Consider the following 22,846-nt stretch of genomic DNA (forward strand, 5'->3'; position numbering starts at 1 on the left):
ATAATTATACACTTAGAGAAAGATAAGTTAATAATAGACAGTCAACATGATTGTAGAGCAGGTCACGTCTGACAAATTTAATTGAGTTATTTGACGAGGTGACGGAAGCAGTGGATGAGGGTAGTGTCATGGATGTTGTACATTTGGACTTTCAGAAAGCATTTGATACAGTGGCAGGTTGGTTGGAAAATTAAAAATGTTTGGGATTGAAGGACCCTGGGCAGCATGGATTGGAAATTGGCTAAGATATGAAACAGAGGGTAGGTATAGATGGACATTTCCCAGACTGGTGACAAGTTGAACGTGGTCTTCCCCAGGGCTCCCTTGCTTTTTCTGATTCATGTAAATGATTCAGATGTGGGTGTGTTGAGGGCAAAATCTCTAATTTTGCAGATGATACTGAGCTGGGGAAAATAATGAATTGTGAGGATGACGCTGAGCGATTCAAAGGGACTTTGCCAAGTTGGTCAAACGGGCAGACAAACATCAATGCAGCGAAATGTGAGGTAATGCATTTTGGTAGAAGAATCATGTGGAGACAATAGAGGCTCAAATGGTACAAATTTGAGGGGAGTACAGGAGCAGAGGAACTTCAGGATTCAAGTGCATAATTTTCTGAGGGTGGCCAGGCAGGTTGAAACAGGTGTTAAGAAGGCTTATAGCAGGGCAGCACGGTGGCGCAGTGGTAGCACTGCAGTCACACGGCACCGAGGTCCCAGGTTCGATCCCGGCTCTGGGTCATTGTCCGTGTGGAGTTTGCACATTCTCCCCGTGTCTGCGTGGGTTTCACCCCCACAACCCAGAGATGTGTAGGGAAGGTGGATTGAACATTCTAAATTGCCCCTTAATTGGAAAAAATGAATTGGGTACACTAAATGTTTTTCTTTTTTAAAGGCTTACAGCATTCTTGGGTATTTAAATAGAGGCATAGAGTATAAAATCAAGAAAGTGATGCTACACCTCTACACATCATTGGTCAAACCATATTTGGAGCATTGTGTTCAGTTCTAGGCACCTTATTGAAGGAAGGATGTTAAAGCCCTGGGGAGAATGCAGAGGAGATTCACTAAAATCGTAGATCCCTTCAGTACAGAAAGAAGCCAATCCCTATCCCCATGACCCCACCGAGGGGCAATTTAGCATGGCAAATCCACCTAACCTGCACATCTTTGGACTGTCGGAGAAACCGGAGCACCCGGGAGGAAACCCACGCAGACACAGGGAAAACGTGCAAACTCCACACTGACAAGCATCCGAGGTCAGAATTGAACCCGGGTTGCTGGCGCCGTGAGGCAGCAGTGCTAGCCACTGTGCCACCCGCTTATTCCTTGGCTGACTAGGTTTTTCGCTGTTAAGTTAGGTTGAAGTTATTGCATCACCAAGACGACCCCCTCACCCCACCCACCCCTCCCCACCCATCACCCGGCCCAAACCCCTCCCTGTCTGATGTGCTTCTCTTCATTATTCTGTACACCTCCTATTGAACCTTCTTTTCATATTTATCTTCTCATCAACACAATGTGTAGAATAATAGAACCACCGCAGTACAGAAGGCGGCCACTCGGCCCATCGAATCTGACCCTCCGCCCTATCCCCGTAACATTTGGACACTTAAGGGTAATTTAGCATGGCCAGTCGACTAAGCTGCACATCTTTGACTGTGGGAGGAAACCGGAGCAAACTCCACACAGAGTCACCTAAGGTCGGAATTGAACCGGTCTCTAGCACTGTGAGGCAGCAGTGCTAACCACTGTGCCAGCGTGCCGCTCAAATAATAGCAGGAATGAGCAATTTTAGATACAAGGAAAGAACGGGGAAATTGGTTTTGTTCTTCTTGGAGCAGAGAAGATTAAGAAGTGACCTTACGGAGGTGTTCAAAATTCTGAACAATTTTGACAGGGTAAAGAAGAATATTCGGTTTCCACTAGTTGGTATGTCAGTGAGGGCATTTAAAAGTTTATTGGATAAGCATATGGATGATAATGGCATCGTGTAGGTTAGATGGCTTTTGTTTTTTGACTTCCCATGTCGGTGCAACATTGTGGGCCGAAGGGCCTGTACTGCGCTGTATCGTTCTATGTTCTAGGGGTCACAATTTCAAGATAGTCAGCAAGAGAGCGAGGAGCGAGATGAGGAGAAACTTCTTTACTCAGAGAATTGTTAGGGTATTGAATGCGCTGCCTGGGAGAGTGGTGGAGGTGGATTCCATAGGAGGGTTCAAAAGAGAGCTGGATATATATTTGAATGTGATGAATTTAGAGGGTTACGGAGATAGGGCTGGGGAATGGGACCAGCTCATTAGCTCTTTTGGGAGCCGGTGCAGACACGATGGGCAGAATGGCCTCCTTCTGTGCTGTAAATAACAAACACAGACTCCAAGAGAGCAACTAGCAAACATACATACCCCAAGAGAGGCGCACATGCAGACACATACACACCGTGAGAGATGCATGCACACACACACACAGCCCAAGAGAGGTGCGTGCGCATACATATACATCCCATTGAGATGCGCGCACACACTCTAGGGCACTCACACACACGCATGCGCCACACACACACACAACGACACATGCACACACACAACGGCACATGCACACACACAACGGCACATGCACACACACAACGGCACATGCACACACACAACGGCACATGCACACAGGGGTGCGTGCAAATGCATACACAAACACAGGATGTCAGGTGCAGGCATGCACACGTGCACACACACACACACACGTGTGCACTCGCACAAGGGTGCACACACACAGATATAGTGGTGTGCACACACACAGACACAGATCAAATGCAGGCACGCACGTACTCACATGCGCACACACGTGCACCCACACTCGCAAGGACACACACACACGTGCACCCACACACGCGCAAGCACACACACGCACGTGCACCCACACACTCGCGCAAGCACACACACGCACGTGCACCCACACACTCGCGTGCACACGCGCACACGCACACGGGTGTGCGCGCGCGCACACAGACACACTGGTGCGCGCGCACACACACACGGACACGGACACACAAGGGTGCACACACATAAGGGTGCGCACACGCCCACACACAGGTGCGCGCGTGTACACACACACACACACACACACACACACACACGTACACACACACACGTACACACACACACGTACACACACACACGTACACACACACACGTACACACACACACGTACACACACACACACACACACACACACACACACACACACACACACACACACACACACACACACACACACACACACACACACACACACACACACACACACACACACACACACACACACACACACACACACACACACACACACACACACACACACACACACACACACACACACACACACACACACACACACACACACACACACACACACACACACACACACACACACACACACACACACACACACACACACACACACACACACACACACACACACACACACACACACACACACACACACACACACACACACACACACACACACACACACACACACACACACACACACACACACACACACACACACACACACACACACACACACACACACACACACACACACACACACACACACACACACACACACACACACACACACACACACACACACACACACACACACACACACACACACACACACACACACACACACACACACACACACACACACACACACACACACACACACACACACACACACACACACACACACACACACACACACACACACACACACACACACACACACACACACACACACACACACACACACACACACACACACACACACACACACACACACACACACACACACACACACACACACACACACACACACACACACACACACACACACACACACACACACACACACACACACACACACACACACACACACACACACACACACACACACACACACACACACACACACACACACACACACACACACACACACACACACACACACACACACACACACACACACACACACACACACACACACACACACACACACACACACACACACACACACACACACACACACACACACACACACACACACACACACACACACACACACACACACACACACACACACACACACACACACACACACACACACACACACACACACACACACACACACACACACACACACACACACACACACACACACACACACACACACACACACACACACACACACACACACACACACACACACACACACACACACACACACACACACACACACACACACACACACACACACACACACACACACACACACACACACACACACACACACACACACACACACACACACACACACACACACACACACACACACACACACACACACACACACACACACACACACACACACACACACACACACACACACACACACACACACACACACACACACACACACACACACACACACACACACACACACACACACACACACACACACACACACACACACACACACACACACACACACACACACACACACACACACACACACACACACACACACACACACACACACACACACACACACACACACACACACACACACACACACACACACACACACACACACACACACACACACACACACACACACACACACACACACACACACACACACACACACACACACACACACACACACGGGTGTGCGCACACACACACACGGGTGTGCGCACACACACACACACGGGTGTGCGCACACACACACACACACGGGTGTGCGCACACACACACACACGGGTGTGCGCACACACACACACACACTGGTGCGTGTGCACACACACACACACACACTGGTGCGTGCGCACACACACACACACACACACTGGTGCGTGCGCACACACACACACACACTGGTGCGTGCGCACACACACACACACACACTGGTGCGTGCGCACACACACACACACACACTGGTGCGTGCGCACACACACACACACACACTGGTGCGTGCGCACACACACACACACACACTGGTGCGTGCGCACACACACACACACACACTGGTGCGTGCGCACACACACACACACACACATGGGTGCGCACACACAAGGGTGCGCACACACACAGATAGAGCAGTGCGCGCATGCACACACACAAGGGAACACACGTGCACCCACACACACAAGGGTGCACACACACACACACACACACACACAAGGGTGTGCGTGCGCACCCACACACACTCACATGGGAGCGCGCACATACACAAGGGTGCACACACACACACACACACAAGGGTGTGCGTGCGCACCCACACACACTCACATGGGAGCACGCACATACACAAGGGTGCACACACACAAGGGTACACGCACACGCGCACACGCACACACACGGGTGCGCGCGCGCACACACACACTGGTGCGCGCGCGCGCACACACACACACACACACACACTGGTGCGCGCGCGCACACACACACACACACACACACACACACACTGGTGCGTGCGCACACACACACACACACACTGGTGCGTGCGCACACACACACACACACACACACAGATAGAGCAGTGCGCGCATGCACACACACAAGGGAACACACGTGCACCCACACACACAAGGGTGCACACACACACACACAAGGGTGTGCGTGCGCACCCACACACACTCACAAGGGAGCGCGCACCCACACACACTCACAAGGGAGCGCGCACATACACACACTCACAAGGGAGCGCGCACATACACACACTCACAAGGGAGTGCGCACATACACACACTCACAAGGGAGTGCGCACATACACACACTCACAAGGGAGTGCGCACATATACACACTCACAAGGGAGTGCGCACACACACACGGGCGCGCACACGCGCGCGCGCACACACACACGGGTGCGCGTGCACACACACACGGGTGCGCGCGCACACACACGGGTGCGCACGTGCACACACACACACACACGGGTGCGCGCGTGCACACACACACACACACACACACACACACACACGGGTGCGCGCGTGCACACACACACACACACACACACACACACACCGGTGCACGCGCACACGCGCACACACACGGGTGTGCGCGCGCACACACACACACACACACACACACACACACACACGGGTGCGCGCGCACACACACACACACGGGTGCGCGCGCACACACACACACACGGGTGCGCATGCACACACACACACACGGGTACGCGCGCACACACACACAAAGGGTGCACACACACGGGTGCGCACACACGGGTGCGCACACACGGGTGCGCACACACGGGTGCGCACACACACACAGATAGAGGAGTGCGCGCATGCACACACACATGGGTGCACGTGCACAACACGGGTGTGTATGCAGAAACCAACACATACATACGCACACAGACGGGTGCGCGCGCACACACACACATAGGCACAAACACAGATACAAACACAGGGGTGCACATACACAAGTACGCGCACACACAGGCACAAAGAGAGAGACACACACACACAGACAGGAGTGTGCACACACACAGTTCACACACACAGACAGACAGGAGTTCACACACACATGGGGGCACACACAACACACACACAGACAGAGGGAGACACACAGACAGAGGGAGACACACAGACAGAGGGAGACACACAGACAGGGGGAGACACAAGAGGCTATACACACACACTTGCAGATGGAGAGATGCTTGTGCCATATTTCTACATAGCTTTCAAACATCTGTGAAGTATTGACGAAAGTACAGACACATTGCAGCTGTGGTGTTAATTGAACACTGCATGGATCACAGATTGCAGTTAATTTATGCTGAAAAATAACGTCGCAGCTTCTGAGAACATGCGCAGCATGCCCCTTCCATAAACTGGACCCAGGAGAACAGTGGGCTACGACTCTACAGAGTTAACCTGAATCAGGGAGGATTTCATACTGGTCAATTTGGTTTCTGTGACCCTCCTCCTTAATAAGGGGCCCACTCTCCCTGCTCTGCTGCCTTCGCAGTGCTAATCTCCCACCAGCAGGTGTCAATATTGGTCTCTGAACCTTTTCCAGTCTTGTGCAATTTTAAATTACTCCTTTGATTCATTTATGTGTTGTGGGCATCGTTTCGTTTGCTGGGTCAGCATTTTTATTTCTTGTGCCTAATTGCCCTTGAGGAGGTGGTGGTGAGCTTCCTTCTTGAACCCTGCAGTTCATGTAATGTAGGTACTCCCACAGTACTGTAAGGGAGGGAGTTCAGAATGTTGACTTAGCGACAGTGAAGGAACGATGCTATCTTTCCATGTCGGGGTGTTGAGTGACTTCGAGGGAAAATTCCAGGTGGTGGTTTTCCCAGGTATCTGCTGCCCTGACCTTCTAGATGGTAGTGGTTGTGGGTTTGGAAGATGCTGCCAAAGGAGCCTCGGTGATGGTGCACACAGCTGATGTGCATTGGTGGTGGAGGGTTTGACTGTGTGTGGATGGGGTGCCAATGAAGTGGGGCTGCTTTGTCCTGGATGGTGTCGAGCTTCTCGAATGTTGTTGGAGCTGAACTCAGCCAGGCAAGTGGAGAATATTCCATCACACTCCTGACAAGTGCCTTGTAGATGGTGGACAGGCTTTTCTTTAGGTGGGGTGGGGGGGTCAGTGGGTGAGTTACTCGCCGTAGGAGTCTGAGCCTTTGACTTGCTCTGGTAGCCACAGTATTAATATCGCTAGTCCAGTTCAGTTTCTGATCAATGGTAACCCCCCAGAATGTTGCTAGTCGGGATTCAATGATGGTAATGCCATTTAATTGCATGGAATGATCATTGCCTGGCATTTTGTGCTGCTCAAACATTACTTGTCACTTGTTAGCCCAAGCCTGGATATTGTCCAGCTCTTGCTCCATTTTGACAGGAACTAATTCAGAGGAATGGGCGAATGGTGCTGAACATTGTGCAGGTATCAGTGAACATCCGCACATCTGACCTTATGCTGGAGGGAGGGTCATTGATGAAGCAGCTGAAGATAGTTGGGCCTAGGACACTACCCTGAGGGACTCCGGAAGTATGTCCTGGAGCTGAGATGATTGACATCCATCCATCACAACCATCTTTCTTTGTGCCAGGTATGGCTTCAACCAGCGGAGAGATTTCCCCCCCGATTCCCATTGACTCCAGTTTTGCCAGCGCTCAATCGGGCAAATGCTGCCTCGATGTCATGGGCAGTCACTCCCACCTCACCGCTGGGGTCCAGCTCTTTTGTCCTTCTTTGAACCAAGGTTTAATGGAGAATAGACACTGCTCTGGGGTCCAGCTCTTTTGTCCTTCTTTGAACCAAGGTTTAATGGAGAATAGACACTGCTCCCCTACCCTGCCGTAAAGGGGAATGCACATAGTGTCATCTCTCAGCATTGTTAAGAACAATGGAGGTATTTCCAATGGCTGTGAGAGAATCAAATATTCCTCCTCATTTTGAACCGTTTGAACTTTTCCAGTTACAGCACTGAAGCACCAGTACGATGGTCTGCAGCCATCGCTCCCTCCTCCCCACCAAAGACACCCAGGCAGGCTGCAGTGGAAAGATCCACAGCTCTACTCGAACACGCAAAAAGTAAAAAAACTGACCTTGGAACTTTCTGGAAACTCATCCGCTGTCCGATGGACCAGGGTGTTGCTCTTATTGCCAATTCGGGCGTAGATGCAATTGGCTGCGGCGTCGTCAGGCACGCTCAGTTTGTCGTACTGATAGTCCGTTAGCTGCTCCATTGCCTATCGGCAAAGAGGAAAATACTGACATTCTGAGCAACTACAGGCCTGTACGGCCATCGCTCCCTCACAGCAACTCAATCACATCAACCGTTACCCAGATATGGAGTGAATCTTCCTCTACTCTGTATATAACCCCGTGCTGTACCTGTCCTGGGAGTGTTTGATGGGACAGTGTAGAGGGAGCTTTACTCTGTATCTAACCCCGCGCTGTACCTGTCCTGGGAGTGTTTGATGGGACAGTGTAGAGGGAGCTTTACTCTGTATATAACCCCGCGCTGTACCTGTCCCGGGAGTGTTTGATGGGACAGTGTAGAGGGAGCTTTACTCTGTATCTAACCCCGTGCTGTACCTGTTCTGGGAGTGTTTGATGGGACAGTGTAGAGGGAGCTTTACTCTGTATCTAACCCCATGCTGTACCTGTCCTGGGAATGTTTGATGGGGACAGTGTAGAGGTGGCTTTACTCTGTATCGAACCCCGTGCTGTCCCTGTCCTGGGAGTGTTTGATGGGACAGTGTAGAGGGAGTTTTACTCTGTATCTAACCCCGTGCTGTAGTTGTCCTGGGAGTGTTTGATGGGGACAATGTAGGGGGGGCTTTACTCTGTATCTAACCTGTGCTGTACCTGTCCTGGGAATGTTTGATGGGATAGTGTAGAGGGAGCTTTACTCTGTATCTAACCCCGTGCTGTACCTGTCCTGGGAGTGTTTGATGGGATAGTGTAGAGGGAGCTTTACTCTGTATCTAGCCCCGTGCTGTACCTGTCCTGGGAATGTTTGATGGGATAGTGCAGAGGGAGCTTTACTCTGTATCTAACCCCGTGCTGTACCTGTCCTGGGAGTGTTTGATGGGACAGTGCAGAGGGAGCTTTACTCTGTATCTAACCCTGTGCTGTACCTGTCCTGGGAGTGTTTGATGGGGACAGTGTAGAGGGAGCTTTACTCTGTATCTAACCCCGTGCTGTATCTATCCTGGGAGTGTTTGATGGGACAGTGTAGAGGAAGCTTTACTCTGTATCTAACCCCGTGCTGTACCTATCCTGGGAGTGTTTGATGGGGACAGTGTAGAGGGAGCTTTACACTGTATCTAACCCCGTGCTGTGTGTTCAGTGGGGAGTGTAGTGGAGGTGGGTAAAGGGGATTACCTTACCTTTATGGCCCTTCGGGCAGCCTCACTGTTCCCAATGATAATGGTGCTGGGACCTCCCATGCTGCAGAAACTCTTCAAATGATGGGGTTCGGGAATGTGCACGATGGAGACAGTAAAATCCTAGACAGCCAAGAACCAACAATCCATTATCACGAACTGACCATTACCATACAAGACACGTACCCTTCAGCCCACATCCTGAAATATGTCAACCTGACGATTTGATCTCATGGATTATCAGTCAATACAGATTCCTGGTTCCTCTCGTTACCCCACCAAACTCCCAAAAGTACACTGCCCCCCCCCCCCCTCCAGAGTGGGGACGAACGGAGACCCCGGTACACATTTAACACCCTCTCCAGGTACAAAACCAGCACCAAATTGATTTTTGTGTTTAAAAACAGGCGTGTAGTAATCAAGTCAGGGTTATTTCTGGAATGAGTGGCTCACCCTTGACATCAGCCCCACACCTGCAAAACCAGTTGAAAATCCACCTTTGCACAACATTTCCCACAAAACCGGGCAAATTCCCGCAATTCAGCAGTCCGCCATTTTTCCCGTCCTCCTTGCCGCCATCGGATTTCCAAATCCAACAGTCCCACCAGTTAGCAATGTAGCTGGGCTGTGTGGTGTAAAGGGTTAATGTGAAATATGTAAATAGGCAGTCGACATCATCAGTGACACGTGATCACGTGACAAGGGTCTGCGCAGAGATACAGGGCTGGATTGGCCAGTCCCCGAGCCGCGTGTTTCTCAGCAGTGCGCCATTCGCTGGCGGCAGGATTCAATCTTCCCGCCGCTTGTCAATGGGACGTCCCACTGAAGTCACCCCTTGGCGCCAGGAAACAAACGGGCAGGGGTGTGCTGTTGGTGGGAGCATAGTCCCGACGGTCAGAGTATTCCTGCCATAGATCCCACACACCAGGATCATTACAGAAAACTGCCTGCTGCTAACTATCCTCAGCCCACTGTCCCTTGACCATCTCCCAGATGCAACCAACCACTTGCTCTAACCCTCTCCCCTCCCACACAAAAGAACCACTTGACTCCGGGAAGTTAATCGAGGTGGCGGGGGATGGAGAGAGAGAGAGAAAGAGTCTCACCTTGAATGCGTCCGCCACATATTCCGCTCCTTTGTGATTGGTCCATTTCGAGATCCCGACGAAGAACTCGCGCCCTGGAACCGAGTAAAGGGGAAGGGGCAGGTTCAGATCAGAGAGAAAATACCAAGAAGAAATAGACAAGATTTCACAGGATTGGGGGAGGGAAAATGAACAGGCAGGATGATCTAGAGGGGTGAGGGGAACTCCTTAATGTCACATGGCATGGCGACACAGTGGTTAGCACTGCTGCCTCACAGCACCAGGGACCCGGGTTCAGTCCCAGCCTCGGGTGACTGTGTGGAGTTTGCACATTCTCCCCATGTCTGCATGAGTTTCCTCCAACAGGCCAAAGATGTGCGGGTTAGCTGGATTGGCCATGATCAATGCACGGTGTTGCAGGGATATGGCAGGGGAGTGGGCCTAAGTAGGCTGCTCCTTCAGAGGGTCAGTGCAGACTTGATGGGCCGAATGGCCTGCTTCTGTTCTGTGGGGATTCTATGACAAAGCACAGCCTGAGAAAGCGGGAGATAGCAGTTACAATCAAGAGGGGCAAACTTACAAAGCAATTAGGAAAGAGCTGCAGTGTGCGACTAGCTCTTTCAAAGGAATGGACTTCTTCTGTCTTTCATCATTCACCTCCACAAAAAAAGGAGCTTCACTCATCCAGTCATATTGTTAGCATTTCAGACAAACCACTTCCTCATTCTAGTCAAAGTCCGGAATAGAACCATCAGAGAAAATATAGCCCGGCGTAAATGTGTCACTTCCTGAATGAAAACAGAGGGGTGAGGTGCAGTGAGGCTGGGGGAGGTACTGGGTCTAGGGATGAGGGCAGGGGCAGTGGAGTGGGTAGAGGACAGGGCAGAGCAGGCGGTAGAGAGGGCAGGGCAGAGGGGATAGAGGAGAGGGTGGGGCAGGGGGAATAGAGGAGAGGGCGGGGCAGAGGGGAATAGAGGAGAGGGTGGGGCAGAGGGGATAGAGGAGAGGGTGGGGCAGGGGGGATAGAGGAGAGGGTGGGGCAGGGGGGATAGAGGAGAGGGTGGGGCAGAGGGGATAGAGGAGAGGGTGGGGCAGGGGGGATAGAGGAGAGGGTGGGGCAGAGGGGATAGAGGAGAGGGAGGGGCAGAGGGGAATAGAGGAGAGGGTGGGGCAGGGGGAATAGAGGAGAGGGCGGGGCAGGGGGAATAGAGGAGAGGGCGGGGCAATAGAGGAGAGGGGGGCAGGGGGGCAGAGGAGAGGGAGGGCAGAGGGGACAGAGGAGAGGGTGCGGCGGGGGGGGGACAGAGGAGAGGGTGGGGCAGGGGGGGACAGAGGAGAGGGTGGGGCAGGGGGGGACAGAGGAGAGGGTGGGGCAGGGGGGGACAGAGGAGAGGGTGCGGCAGGGGGGGACAGAGGAGAGGGGGGGACAGAGGAGAGGGTGGGGCAGGGGGGACAGAGGTGAGGGTGGGGGACAGAGGAGAGGGTGGGGCAGGGGGGACAGAGGAGAGGGTGGGGCAGGGGGATAGAGGGGGGGCAGGGGGGCAGAGGAGAGGGTGGGGCAGGGGGGGACAGAGCAGAGGGTGGGGCAGGGGGGACAGAGGAGAGGGTGGGGCAGAGGGGATAGAGGAGAGGGCGGGGGGACAGAGGAGAGGGTGGGGCAGAGGGGACAGAGGAGAGGGTGGGGCAGGGGGGGACAGAGGAGAGGGTGAGGACAGAGGAGAGGGTGGGGCAGAGGAGAGGGTGGGGCAGGGGGGGCAGAGGAGAGGGTGGGGCAGGAGGGGACAGAGGAGAGGGTGGGGCAGGGGGGGACAGAGGAGAGGGTGGGGCAGAGGGGATAGAGGAGAGGGTGGGGCAGGAGGGGAATAGAGGAGGGGGTGGGGCAGAGGGGATAGAGGGGAAGGTGGGGCAGAGGGGATAGTGGAGAGGGTGGGGGAGAGGGGATAGAGAGGAGAGGGTGGGGCAGGTGGGAATAGAGGAGAGGGTGGGGCAGGGGGGATAGAGGAGAGGGCGGGGCAGAGGGGAATAGAGGAGAGGGTGGGGCAGGGGGGATAGAGGAGAGGGTGGGGCAGGGGGGATAGAGGAGAGGGTGGGGCAGAGGGGATAGAGGAGAGGGTGGGGCAGGGGGGATAGAGGAGAGGGTGGGGCAGGGGGGATAGAGGAGAGGGTGGGGCAGGGGGGATAGAGGAGAGGGCGGGGCAGGGGGGACAGAGGAGAGGGCGGGGCAGAGGGGAATAGAGGAGAGGGTGGGGCAGGGGGGGATAGAGGAGAGGGTGGGGCAGGGGGGATAGAGGAGAGGGTGGGGCAGGGGGGATAGAGGAGAGGGTGGGGCAGAGGGGATAGAGGAGAGGGTGGGGCAGAGGGGATAGAGGAGAGGGTGGGGCAGAGGGGATAGAGGAGAGGGTGGGGCAGGGGGGATAGAGGAGAGGGTGGGGCAGAGGGGGATAGAGGAGAGGGCGGGGCAGGGGGGGACAGAGGAGAGGGTGGGGCAGGGGGGACAGAGGAGAGGGTGGGGCAGGGGGGGACAGAGGAGAGGGTGGGGCAGGGGGGGGACAGAGGAGAGGGTGGGGCAGAGGGGATAGAGGAGAGGGTAGGGCAGGGGGGATAGAGGAGAGGGTGGGGCAGGAGGGGATAGAGGCGAAGGTGGGGCAGAGGGGAATAGAGGAGAGGGTGGGGCCGAGGGGATAGAGGAGAGGGTGGGGCAGAGGGGAATAGAGGAGGGGGTGGGGCAGAGGGGAATAGAGGAGGGGGTGGGGCAGGGGGGTTAGAGGAGAGGGTGGGGCAGGGGGGATAAAGGAGAGGGTGGGGCAGGGGGGATAGAGGAGAGGATGGGGCAGGGGGGTTAGAGGAGAGGGTGGGGCAGAGGGGATAAAGGAGGGGGTGGGGCAGGGGGGATAGAGGAGAGGGCGGGGCAGAGGGGATAAAGGAGAGGGTGGGGCAGGGGGGATAGAGGAGGGCGTGGGGCAGGGGGGTTAGAGGAGAGGGTGGAGCGAGGGGAACAGACCATGAGCAAGAGCATGAGAGAGAGAATGAGAGGGAGTGCGTGAGAAGCGAGAGAGATAGAGAGAGGTCCAACATTCACCTGTGAAGAAAACATCACTGCCATCGAGAATGGCTTTCTCGTCTGTCACCTCGAACACACGTAGCTTCAGCTCTTCCAGAACATTCTTCACCGTCTCTACCTGCAACACAAGAAGCTGCTGATCAAGCACTGCCCAATTTGAAGAAAGACAGCTGGATGAGCACCGCACTATCCCACCTACCCCACTGTCAAACAGCGTGACGTTCCAGTCCTGTGCGCAACCTTGCCCAACAATCTCGATGCATTCTTTGGGCATTGGATGCATCATTGTCGCCTTTTTTAGAATGGTGACAGCAGAAAAGGCAACTATATGGCTGACTCCACAAGGCCAAGATCTTGTTGAAAAGTACATTTGAAACTTTAATGTTCACTAATTTTCCCAGTACCCAATGAGCAAACGCGATGATCCATAAAAACAGAAGACGTCAGGGTTCAGTCTCAGGTCTGTGGTGCACTTGTCTACCTTTGGGAAAAGGTATTAACCTCAGGCCCCATCTTTCTTCTCTGGTGAAGGGAAAGATCCCACGACCGAACATTTTGTAGTAGTTTGGTGCCCTGCTCGGTTTCCGGGCCAATATTTATCCATCAACCATCATCATAAGTTCATTTGATCTGGTCATTCCCTCAATGCCATGTGCAAATTGGATTCGGAATTTCTTACATTACAATGGTGACGGATTGAAATTGAAAATAGTCCTTCACTGGTTTGCGGAATCCCTTTGGAAAGTCTGGAGGTTAACCCCAGGGCCCTATGGGCACCGACCGTGAGGAGGGAGCGCAGGTGCAACCGAACCCATTCTATGGACCGACGATGGTGACCACCAGCTCCCCCGAGTTCCACCCCACTGTCGAAGCCGCATCTCGCTGTCAGCACATGGAACAGGGCCCCACTGCTGTGCAGGTGCCGCCAAGTGCGCCGGGGCACTTCAGCCCCAGAGCCTCCAGAGGACGCCCGCCAGGTGCATCCAAGGCCAAGGGATGTGGTAAGCTGCTGGCTGCCTCCACCTCCTGGGGATACACATAGACATAGCGGCAGAGCAAGGAAGGCCAAGCACTTCGAGCATCACCGAGAGGGCACTGGGAGAGGGAGGGTGGGGAGTATGACGCCTCTGGCTCTTTGTGCCGCAATACGGACGGGTCATCAATCCCATGTCCCAGACGTGGGGCTCTGTCCGCCCCCACACACCCGATACGCCCTGCCCACGCACACCCAGCCACAGACATGTGCTAGGGGCTGGGCCAATCCCCTGGGTGATTGCAGGTTGGCTGCTGCATCTGTGGCGCTGCCTACCACGGTGTTCAAGCACAGTGTCCAGGCATCTAGGTGTGATTGGGATGCTAGGCAATGACTCTTGCGTGCTACATGGCCCGCCCACCCACAGGGATCCACTTGGGATGAATGAAGTGCTCACCTAACCATGATGCCAATTCCCTATTAGCAATAGCCTTCAGCCGCACGGTCAGAGGACTCCATGGTCATTGGGAACTATGGGTGGTCGGTGGGCAAACAGGCAAGGGTTCGGGCTGACCCCGGAACGGGAGCTTTGTTCAAGGGTTGGCATGGATACGCTGTGCATGGCCGCCCGCCCCCCCCCCCCCTCCCCCAGCCCCAATTCCCCCAGCCCGTCATGGCAGCCCACCCCAACCGGGGCTGCACCTGGGGGGTGCCTCCCCACCCCCTGCGAGCACAGGGGTAGGCAGCCCAGTGCCCCCCCCCCAAGCACATTGCCGGTTAACAAAGATGGCTGCTCACCTCCTCGGGTCCCTGCACCAGCGGTTCCAACAGGTCTACGTTTTTAGAAAGGAGTACTAATCGCCGCCCACGTGACCACTTACTGGGTAGGCCGCTGGATCACAGGAGGCCATTGGATACGGGGTGGCTCCTGTTAATTGTATGGAAATTGGGCTTAGGTGGTGATTATTGGTTTCTCGCCACTGAATCGTGAATTTCCAACATTGCAGGCAGGCTGGCCGGGAACGAGGCCTTCCTTTTTTTTTGTAGAAATTTAGAGTACCCAATTAATTTTTTCCAATTAAGGGGCAATTTTAGCGTGTTCAATCCAACTACCCTGCACATCTTTGGATTGTGGGGACGAAACCCACGCAGACACGGGGAGAATGTGCAAACTCCACACGGACAGTGACCCAGAGCCGGGATCGAACCTGGGACCTCGGCGCCGTAAGACTGAACGAGGCCTTGCTCACAGCACAGTCATACGCCTTCCCCAGTAGCTGTTCACCGAGCTGATCGTCTACTGCTGTCGCCTATTCAAACAAAGGTAGACTGACAGGCAGCTTGGGTTCCTGTTTCCAATGCTGGGCACCACAGTTGGGAAGGGCATCAAGGCCCTGGAGAGGGCGCACAGGAGATTTACTGGAATGCCATCGAGGACCAGAGTCTCATGTCACGTGGAGATGGAGAGCCTGGAATTTGACATGCATTAGACTTGCGGAGAAATATAATTTGATGATTTCTTTCTCCTTTGAGCAGAGGAAATTATGGAGGTTCGAAAGTCTTTCAAGAATCATAAACCATTTTGGTGAGAATAAATAAGGCAAAGTGGTTTCCAGCAATAGAAACGTCTGTAACCAGAGGTCCCTGGTTTAAAATGACTGGAAAAAGAGGCAGATGAAATATTTTTAAACACAGCTAGCTGTGTTTACGATAATCTGGAATGCACTAGCAGAAAGGGCAAGAATTAGATAAACATTTGAAGAGAAAAATCTGAGCAACGGTGGCGAGCCCCAGTTATTAATGGCCCGTAACTCTTCAGAATGGCAACCTTCGGCAATCAACGCCACGACCAACACCGCCTATACTTCCTCAGGAAACTAAGGAAATTCGGCATGCCCACATTGACACTCACCAACCTTGAAGGATGCACCATAGAAAGCATCCTATCTGGTTGCATCATAGCGAGGTGTGGCAACTGCTGAGCTCAAGACCGTAAGAAACTCCAGAGATTCGTGAACACAGCCCAGTCCATCACACGGACCCGCCTCCCATTCATTGTCTCCGTCTACACCGCCCCCTGCCTTGGCAAAGCGGGCAGTATAATCAAGGTGCCCTCCCACCCGGAGCTATTCTCTCTTCCAACTTCTTCCATAGGGCAGAAGATACAAAAGTCTGAGAATACGCATTAATAGATTCAAACAGCTTCTTCCCCACTGTTACCAGGCTCTCTCATGGACTGAAATGATCTCTCTCCATATCTTCTCTCCCGTTGTAGCTCTACATTCACCCGATGTCACGCCCATGTATTTATATTATGTATTTATCGTACGTATGGAACGATCTGTTTGGACTGTACACAGAACAATATTTTTCACTGTACCTCGGTACACGTGACAATAAATCTAAATCTAAGATTGTCACTCTTGATAGACTTGCCCACATTGAAATTCCAAAGCCCCTGCCTCGTCCAACCTTCCTCACTAAGACTGGGTGAGACAGTAGCAGTGAAACGTGTCCCCAGCTGCATTGGCGTAGAGTAACTAGGGTGCAGAAAGGAAAGACATGCCCCCCTTTTTACAGCACTAACTGCCCAGAGGTGGTGTTTAAAGGGACAATTTAGAATGGGGAGACTGGGAAAGGAGAGGGGCGTGTGGTGGGAAAAAAAATCAGAATGGGCGGATTCAGGTCAGGTCACAGTGAGAGGCATCAGACCAGGAGGGGAAGGAAAATCGAACCGGGAAGGGAAGGAAAATCGATCCGGGAGGGGGATGACATTGGGGCTGATTGGGAGAGGGGGTCAGACCAGAAGGGGATAGGGACAGGAATGGGTGGGGGGTCAAGCTGGGAAGGGCGGGGGGCTTTGTCTGTGTGTTTAAATAGTTATTCTGAAAGAATTGGGAAGAAATAAAACTAGTCTAACTCCAGAGTAACTATTTAACTACCTTGCAGGGAACAGAAGGAGTGAGCACTTCTGGGCAATTGCCCGTTACGAGGGAACTTGTTAGAGGGGTTTCCCCAGCATATCATTGGTGTACTCACTAAATGGGACGCTGAGGAATCAGGAAGTTATTGGCAAATTGGCAAGCTCTTGCTGCACAGGTATAAAGAGGCGATCATTGTCCTCCTGTGCTTTTGTGACTAGCTTAACACACTGGCTAAACAGTGCAAAGTGCAGAAAGATCCCAATCTGGGAGTTGATTCAGGTTATCTGTTGCTGTCCAGGCTGCGAGTGAGATCCTGATCGTTAACCAGGTTGAGAAGTACAGGAACCAGATAAAAACCATATCAATCCCGGAGAGACAGGGATTATGCTCGGCTTCACTGGCACTAGCCCTGCCCCCCGCTCCCCTCCTAAAGCCAAGGGAGGGAAAGCTCCCGGATACCAGTCTAAAAAAATCCACGTTTCGCTTGACATGTTAAATCAGGATTAAATAATTAGAATTTTCAGTGCAGAAGGAGGCCATTCGGCCCATCGAGTCTGCACCGGCTCCTGGAAAGAGCACCCTACCCAAGGTCAATACCTCCACCCTATCCCCATAACCCATTAACCCCACCCAACACTAAGGGCAATTTTGGACACTAAGGCCAATTTATCATGGCCAATCCACCTAACCTGCACATCTTTGGACTGTGGGAGGAAACCGGAGCACCCGGAGGAAACCCACGCACACACGGGGAGGATGTGCAGACTCTGCACAGAGTGACCCAAGCCGGAATCGAACCTAGGATCCTGGAGCTGTGAAGCAATTGTGCTATCCACAATGCTACCGTGCTGCCCAAGTGGTTGAAGAAACAAAAGGAAGTTTTCGCTGGAAACCCAAAGAATATTTAGTTCTTCAACTAACACTACATGAGAGGGAATTCATTATCTTTCTGTCGGCAAATTGTCCACTCTGTTTCGCAACAGCAACTATGCTTCCACAATGGACTGCATTGGCTCAAATGTAGTTTGGGACTTCAGAGGCAGAGATGTATATAGGAATGTACAGCAGCGGACATATATTTATATAAATGTTTGGATGTGAATGTACAAAGATGTTCTCTTCAGAAGTGCATCGTCTTCATTTGAACAAACTGCTCTCTAAAGTTCAGCTTTCACCAGTGCCCCTATGAGATCAGTCAACAGCCTCTGACTGCCAATTAAAGATTTATTGGAAGATAAAGGGGGTTTGTTGTTCTTGGGACATAGAGGAACAGACAGCTGATAGGAGAAGTTCAGGGCAGCAGGGTCATTCTCTCCCTCACCGCCCCACCGCTCCCCATCCTGCCAGATAATGAGAGAGGAGAAGGTCAAAGCATCTGAGAGTTCATCGAGACTGGTGGAAGTTTAACCGCACAGGGGAAGACCACTCAGTCCACTGTCTCTCTGCCGGCTGAAAAATATTCGCCCAGCCTAATGCCCCAGTCCAGCTCTTCTCGGTCTTGGAATTTCACATTTACATCCAAGTACTTTTTTTATTTCATAAACTTAGTGTACCCAATTAATTTTTCCAATTAAGGGGCAATTTAGTGTGGCCAATCCACCTACCTTGCACATCTTTGGGTTGTGGGGGCAAAACCCATCGCAAACACGGGCAAAATGTGCAAATTCCATATGGACAGTGACCCAGAGCCGGCATCGAACCTGGGACCTCGGCGCCGTGAGGCAGAAGTGCTAACCACTGCACCACCGTGGTGCCCGTACGATTTTAAAATGCAGGGAGACAGCACAGTGGCACAGAGGTTAGCACATGGGCCCTGGGTTCAATTCCAACCTTGGGTGACTGTACGTGTGGAGTTTACACATCCTTCCCGTGTGTGCGTGGGTTTCTTCCGGGTGCTCCGGTTTCCTCCACAGTCCTAATATGTGCAGGTTAGGTAGATTGGCCGTGCTAAATTGCCTTTAGTGTTCAAAGATGTGAAGATTGGATGGGGTTACAGGGATCGGGCGAGGGAGTGGGCCTAGGTTAGGGTGCTCTATCGGTGGGGTTGTGCAGCCTTGATGGGCCAAATGGCCTCCTTCTACACTGCAGGGATTCTGTGAGGCTTTCTGCCTCTTTTTTTGTTTATTATTATTTTTAAATTTAGAGTACCCAATTATTATTTTTTTCCAATTAAGGGGCAATTTAGTGTGGCCAATCCACCTAACTTGCACATCTTTGGGTTGTGGGGGTGAAACCCACGCAGTCACGGGGAGAATGTGCAAACTCCAGACGGACAGTGACCCAGGGCCGGGATACGTTCCTCAGCGCCATAGTCCCAGTGCTAACCACTGCGCCACATGCCGCCCTTTCTGCCTCTCTTAGCCATTCAGGTCACCGAGTTCCAAAACTCTGCCACCCACCAGGTGAAACACTTCTCAATTTTGCATCAGTTACTTGAAGTCTAAGCTCTCGGTGTTGTTGGCCTCTCGGAGAATTGGGTTCTTCCTTGCCACTGTATCTAGGCCTCTCAATTAAATCTCCCCTCAGCCTTTGTGTGTCCCCAAAAGTAACAACTCCAACTCATCTAATCTGACCTTGCATCTAAAATTCTCCATTCAGCATCCTCTGCATATCGCCGCTAGATCCTGTCGAGCGTGCTCACATTCTTCCTATAAAGTGTTGACCAGAACTGTTCAGAGTGTTTGCTGCGATCTAACCAGCACTTCTAGCATAACCTTCCTACTCGTATAGTCTACTCCTCAGGTAACAAGGCCACATATCTTCTTAAACACCTTGGCCGGAATTCTCCGGGCCGTTGGGATTCGCTGTTCCCACCCACTGTTTTCCCAGCAGTGTGGGGTGGCTTCAGTGAGAATCCCACCGCCAGCGAACATCGTACTGCCGAGACACGTGAGGCTGGGGGACCAGTGAATCAGCCCCTTATCTAACTTTCCCAAGTTCAGAGATCAGTGGGCAGTCAGTCCCACTCCCTCTGTTCCTCTCAACATCCCACCACCTATTGGGCATTGCTTGGTTTACTTTACCCTCCCCAAGTGTATTACCTCAGTACTCCTCTGGGTTGAATCCCCAGTGACCAGCTCACTGATATTTTCCTGCAGCCTACAAATGTCCCTCTCTGCCAACCATACAAACAATTTTCAAATCATTTGCAAACTTCGCAAATTCAAAGGGAGCAGGAAAGGGTCCAAGTCATTGATAAATTCCACAAAAAAGTATCGCGGCATTTGGAATCAACCGTCCAGTCACAAAAATGTCTGCTGACCATTTGCTCTCCGTCACTGTATGGTCCAATTTTAGATTCAACTTTCTATTTCTCATTAGCGTTCTACTCTCCTGACCAGTCTGTCATATTGGACCTTCTCAAAAGCCTCCTGCTAAGTACCCACGTGGCCTAGAAATGCACCACCCTCATCACCCCCTCAACAAAATTCAATCATGTTGGTCAGGCATGACCTCCTCTTGGCAAATCCATATTGACTGTTCTCGATTAACTTGTACTTCACTAACGGAGAACTTGGCCTGAATTTTCCAGCTTTTGGGATTCTCTGATCCCGCTGGCAGTGCACCCCCACCCACGGGTTTCCCGGGAGGTGTGGGGTGGCTTCAATGGGGAATCCCATTGACAAGCAGCGGGGGTGGAGAATCCCACCAGCAGTGAACGGCATGCGGTGGAGAAACACACGGCTGGTGCCCTGGAGCATCCAGCCACTTTCTTCAATAATTCTCCCACCACCGAGTCTGGGCCGGCTGCCCTGTGTAATTACTGACTCTATCCTTTACTCCCTGTGCAACTCGGCCAACGTTGTCACCTCATACGCTGCAGGAAAGGATGTCCCGAAGTGGTACATTGGCGAGACCATGCAGACGCTGCGACAACGAATGAACGGACATCGTGTGACAATCACCAGGCAGGAATGTTCCCTTCAGCAGTCAAGGGCATTCAGCCTCTGATCTCCGGGTAAGCGTTCTCCAAGGCGGCCTTCAGGACGCGCGGCAACGCAGAATCGCCGAGCAGAAGCTTATAGCCAAGTTCCGCACACGAGTGTGGCCTCAAACGGGACCTGGGATTCATGTCGCATTCCATTCATCCCCCACCATCTGGCCTGCGAAATCCTACCAACTGTCCTGGCTTGACACAATTCACACCTCTTTAACCTAGGGTTACCCCATCTCTGGATCTGTAAAGATTTAATCACCTGCTAATGCTCGCATTCCAAGCAAGGTCTGGCATCTTTGAATCTATCTTTTATATGTTTCTGGAATATACCTCTTCCTTCACCTGAGGAAGGAGCAGCGCTCCGAAAGCTAGTGAGATCGAAACAAACCTGTTGGACTTTTACCTGGTGTTGTAAGACTTCTTACTATGTAAAGATGAGACATGAAGGTTCAGTTAGGGTGCTCGAGAGTTACAAGTTAGCTAGGAAGGACCTAAAGAGAGAACTAAGAGCCAGGAGGGGTCATGAGAAGTCTTTGGCAGGTAGGATCAAGGATAACCCTAAAGCTTTCTATAGATATGTCAGGAATAAAAGAATGACTAGGGTAAGAGTAGGGCCAGTCAAGGACAGTAGTGGGAAGTTGTGCGTGGAGTCAGAGGAGTTAGGAGAGGTGCTAAATGAATATTTTTCATCAGTATTCACACAGGAAAAAGACAATGTTGTTGAGGAGAATACGGAGATTCAAGCTACTAGACTAGAAGAGCTTGAGGTTCATAAGGAGGAGATGTTAGCAGTTCTGGAAAGTGTGAAAATAGATAAGTCCCCAGGGCCAGATGGGATTTATCCTAGGATTCTCTGGGAAGCTAGGGGGGAGATTGCTGAGCCTTTGGCCTTGATCTTTAAGTCATCTTTGTCTACAGGAATAGTGCCAGAAGACTGGAGGATAGCAAATGTT

The 22,846-nt window shown here is 52.4% G+C and overlaps 1 protein-coding gene across 2 annotated transcripts in view; it reads right to left on the reverse strand.

Annotated features, from left to right (window-relative positions):
* Window positions 1-22,846, reverse strand: part of LOC140390386 (N(G),N(G)-dimethylarginine dimethylaminohydrolase 1-like) — a 103,580-nt gene that overhangs the window by 11,521 nt on the left and 69,213 nt on the right. For both annotated transcript variants that reach the window (XM_072475510.1, XM_072475509.1), the window contains exons 2-5: window positions 14,078-14,177; window positions 11,020-11,093; window positions 9,917-10,036; window positions 8,627-8,770 (exon numbers count right to left, since the gene is read on the reverse strand). In XM_072475510.1, coding sequence (XP_072331611.1) covers window positions 8,627-8,770; window positions 9,917-10,036; window positions 11,020-11,093; window positions 14,078-14,177 — 438 coding nt within the window. The remainder of the gene's footprint in view (window positions 1-8,626; window positions 8,771-9,916; window positions 10,037-11,019; window positions 11,094-14,077; window positions 14,178-22,846) is intronic.

The sequence above is a fragment of the Scyliorhinus torazame genome, chromosome 14 (genome assembly GCF_047496885.1).
Source record: "Scyliorhinus torazame isolate Kashiwa2021f chromosome 14, sScyTor2.1, whole genome shotgun sequence".
Lineage (NCBI taxonomy): Eukaryota > Metazoa > Chordata > Chondrichthyes > Carcharhiniformes > Scyliorhinidae > Scyliorhinus > Scyliorhinus torazame.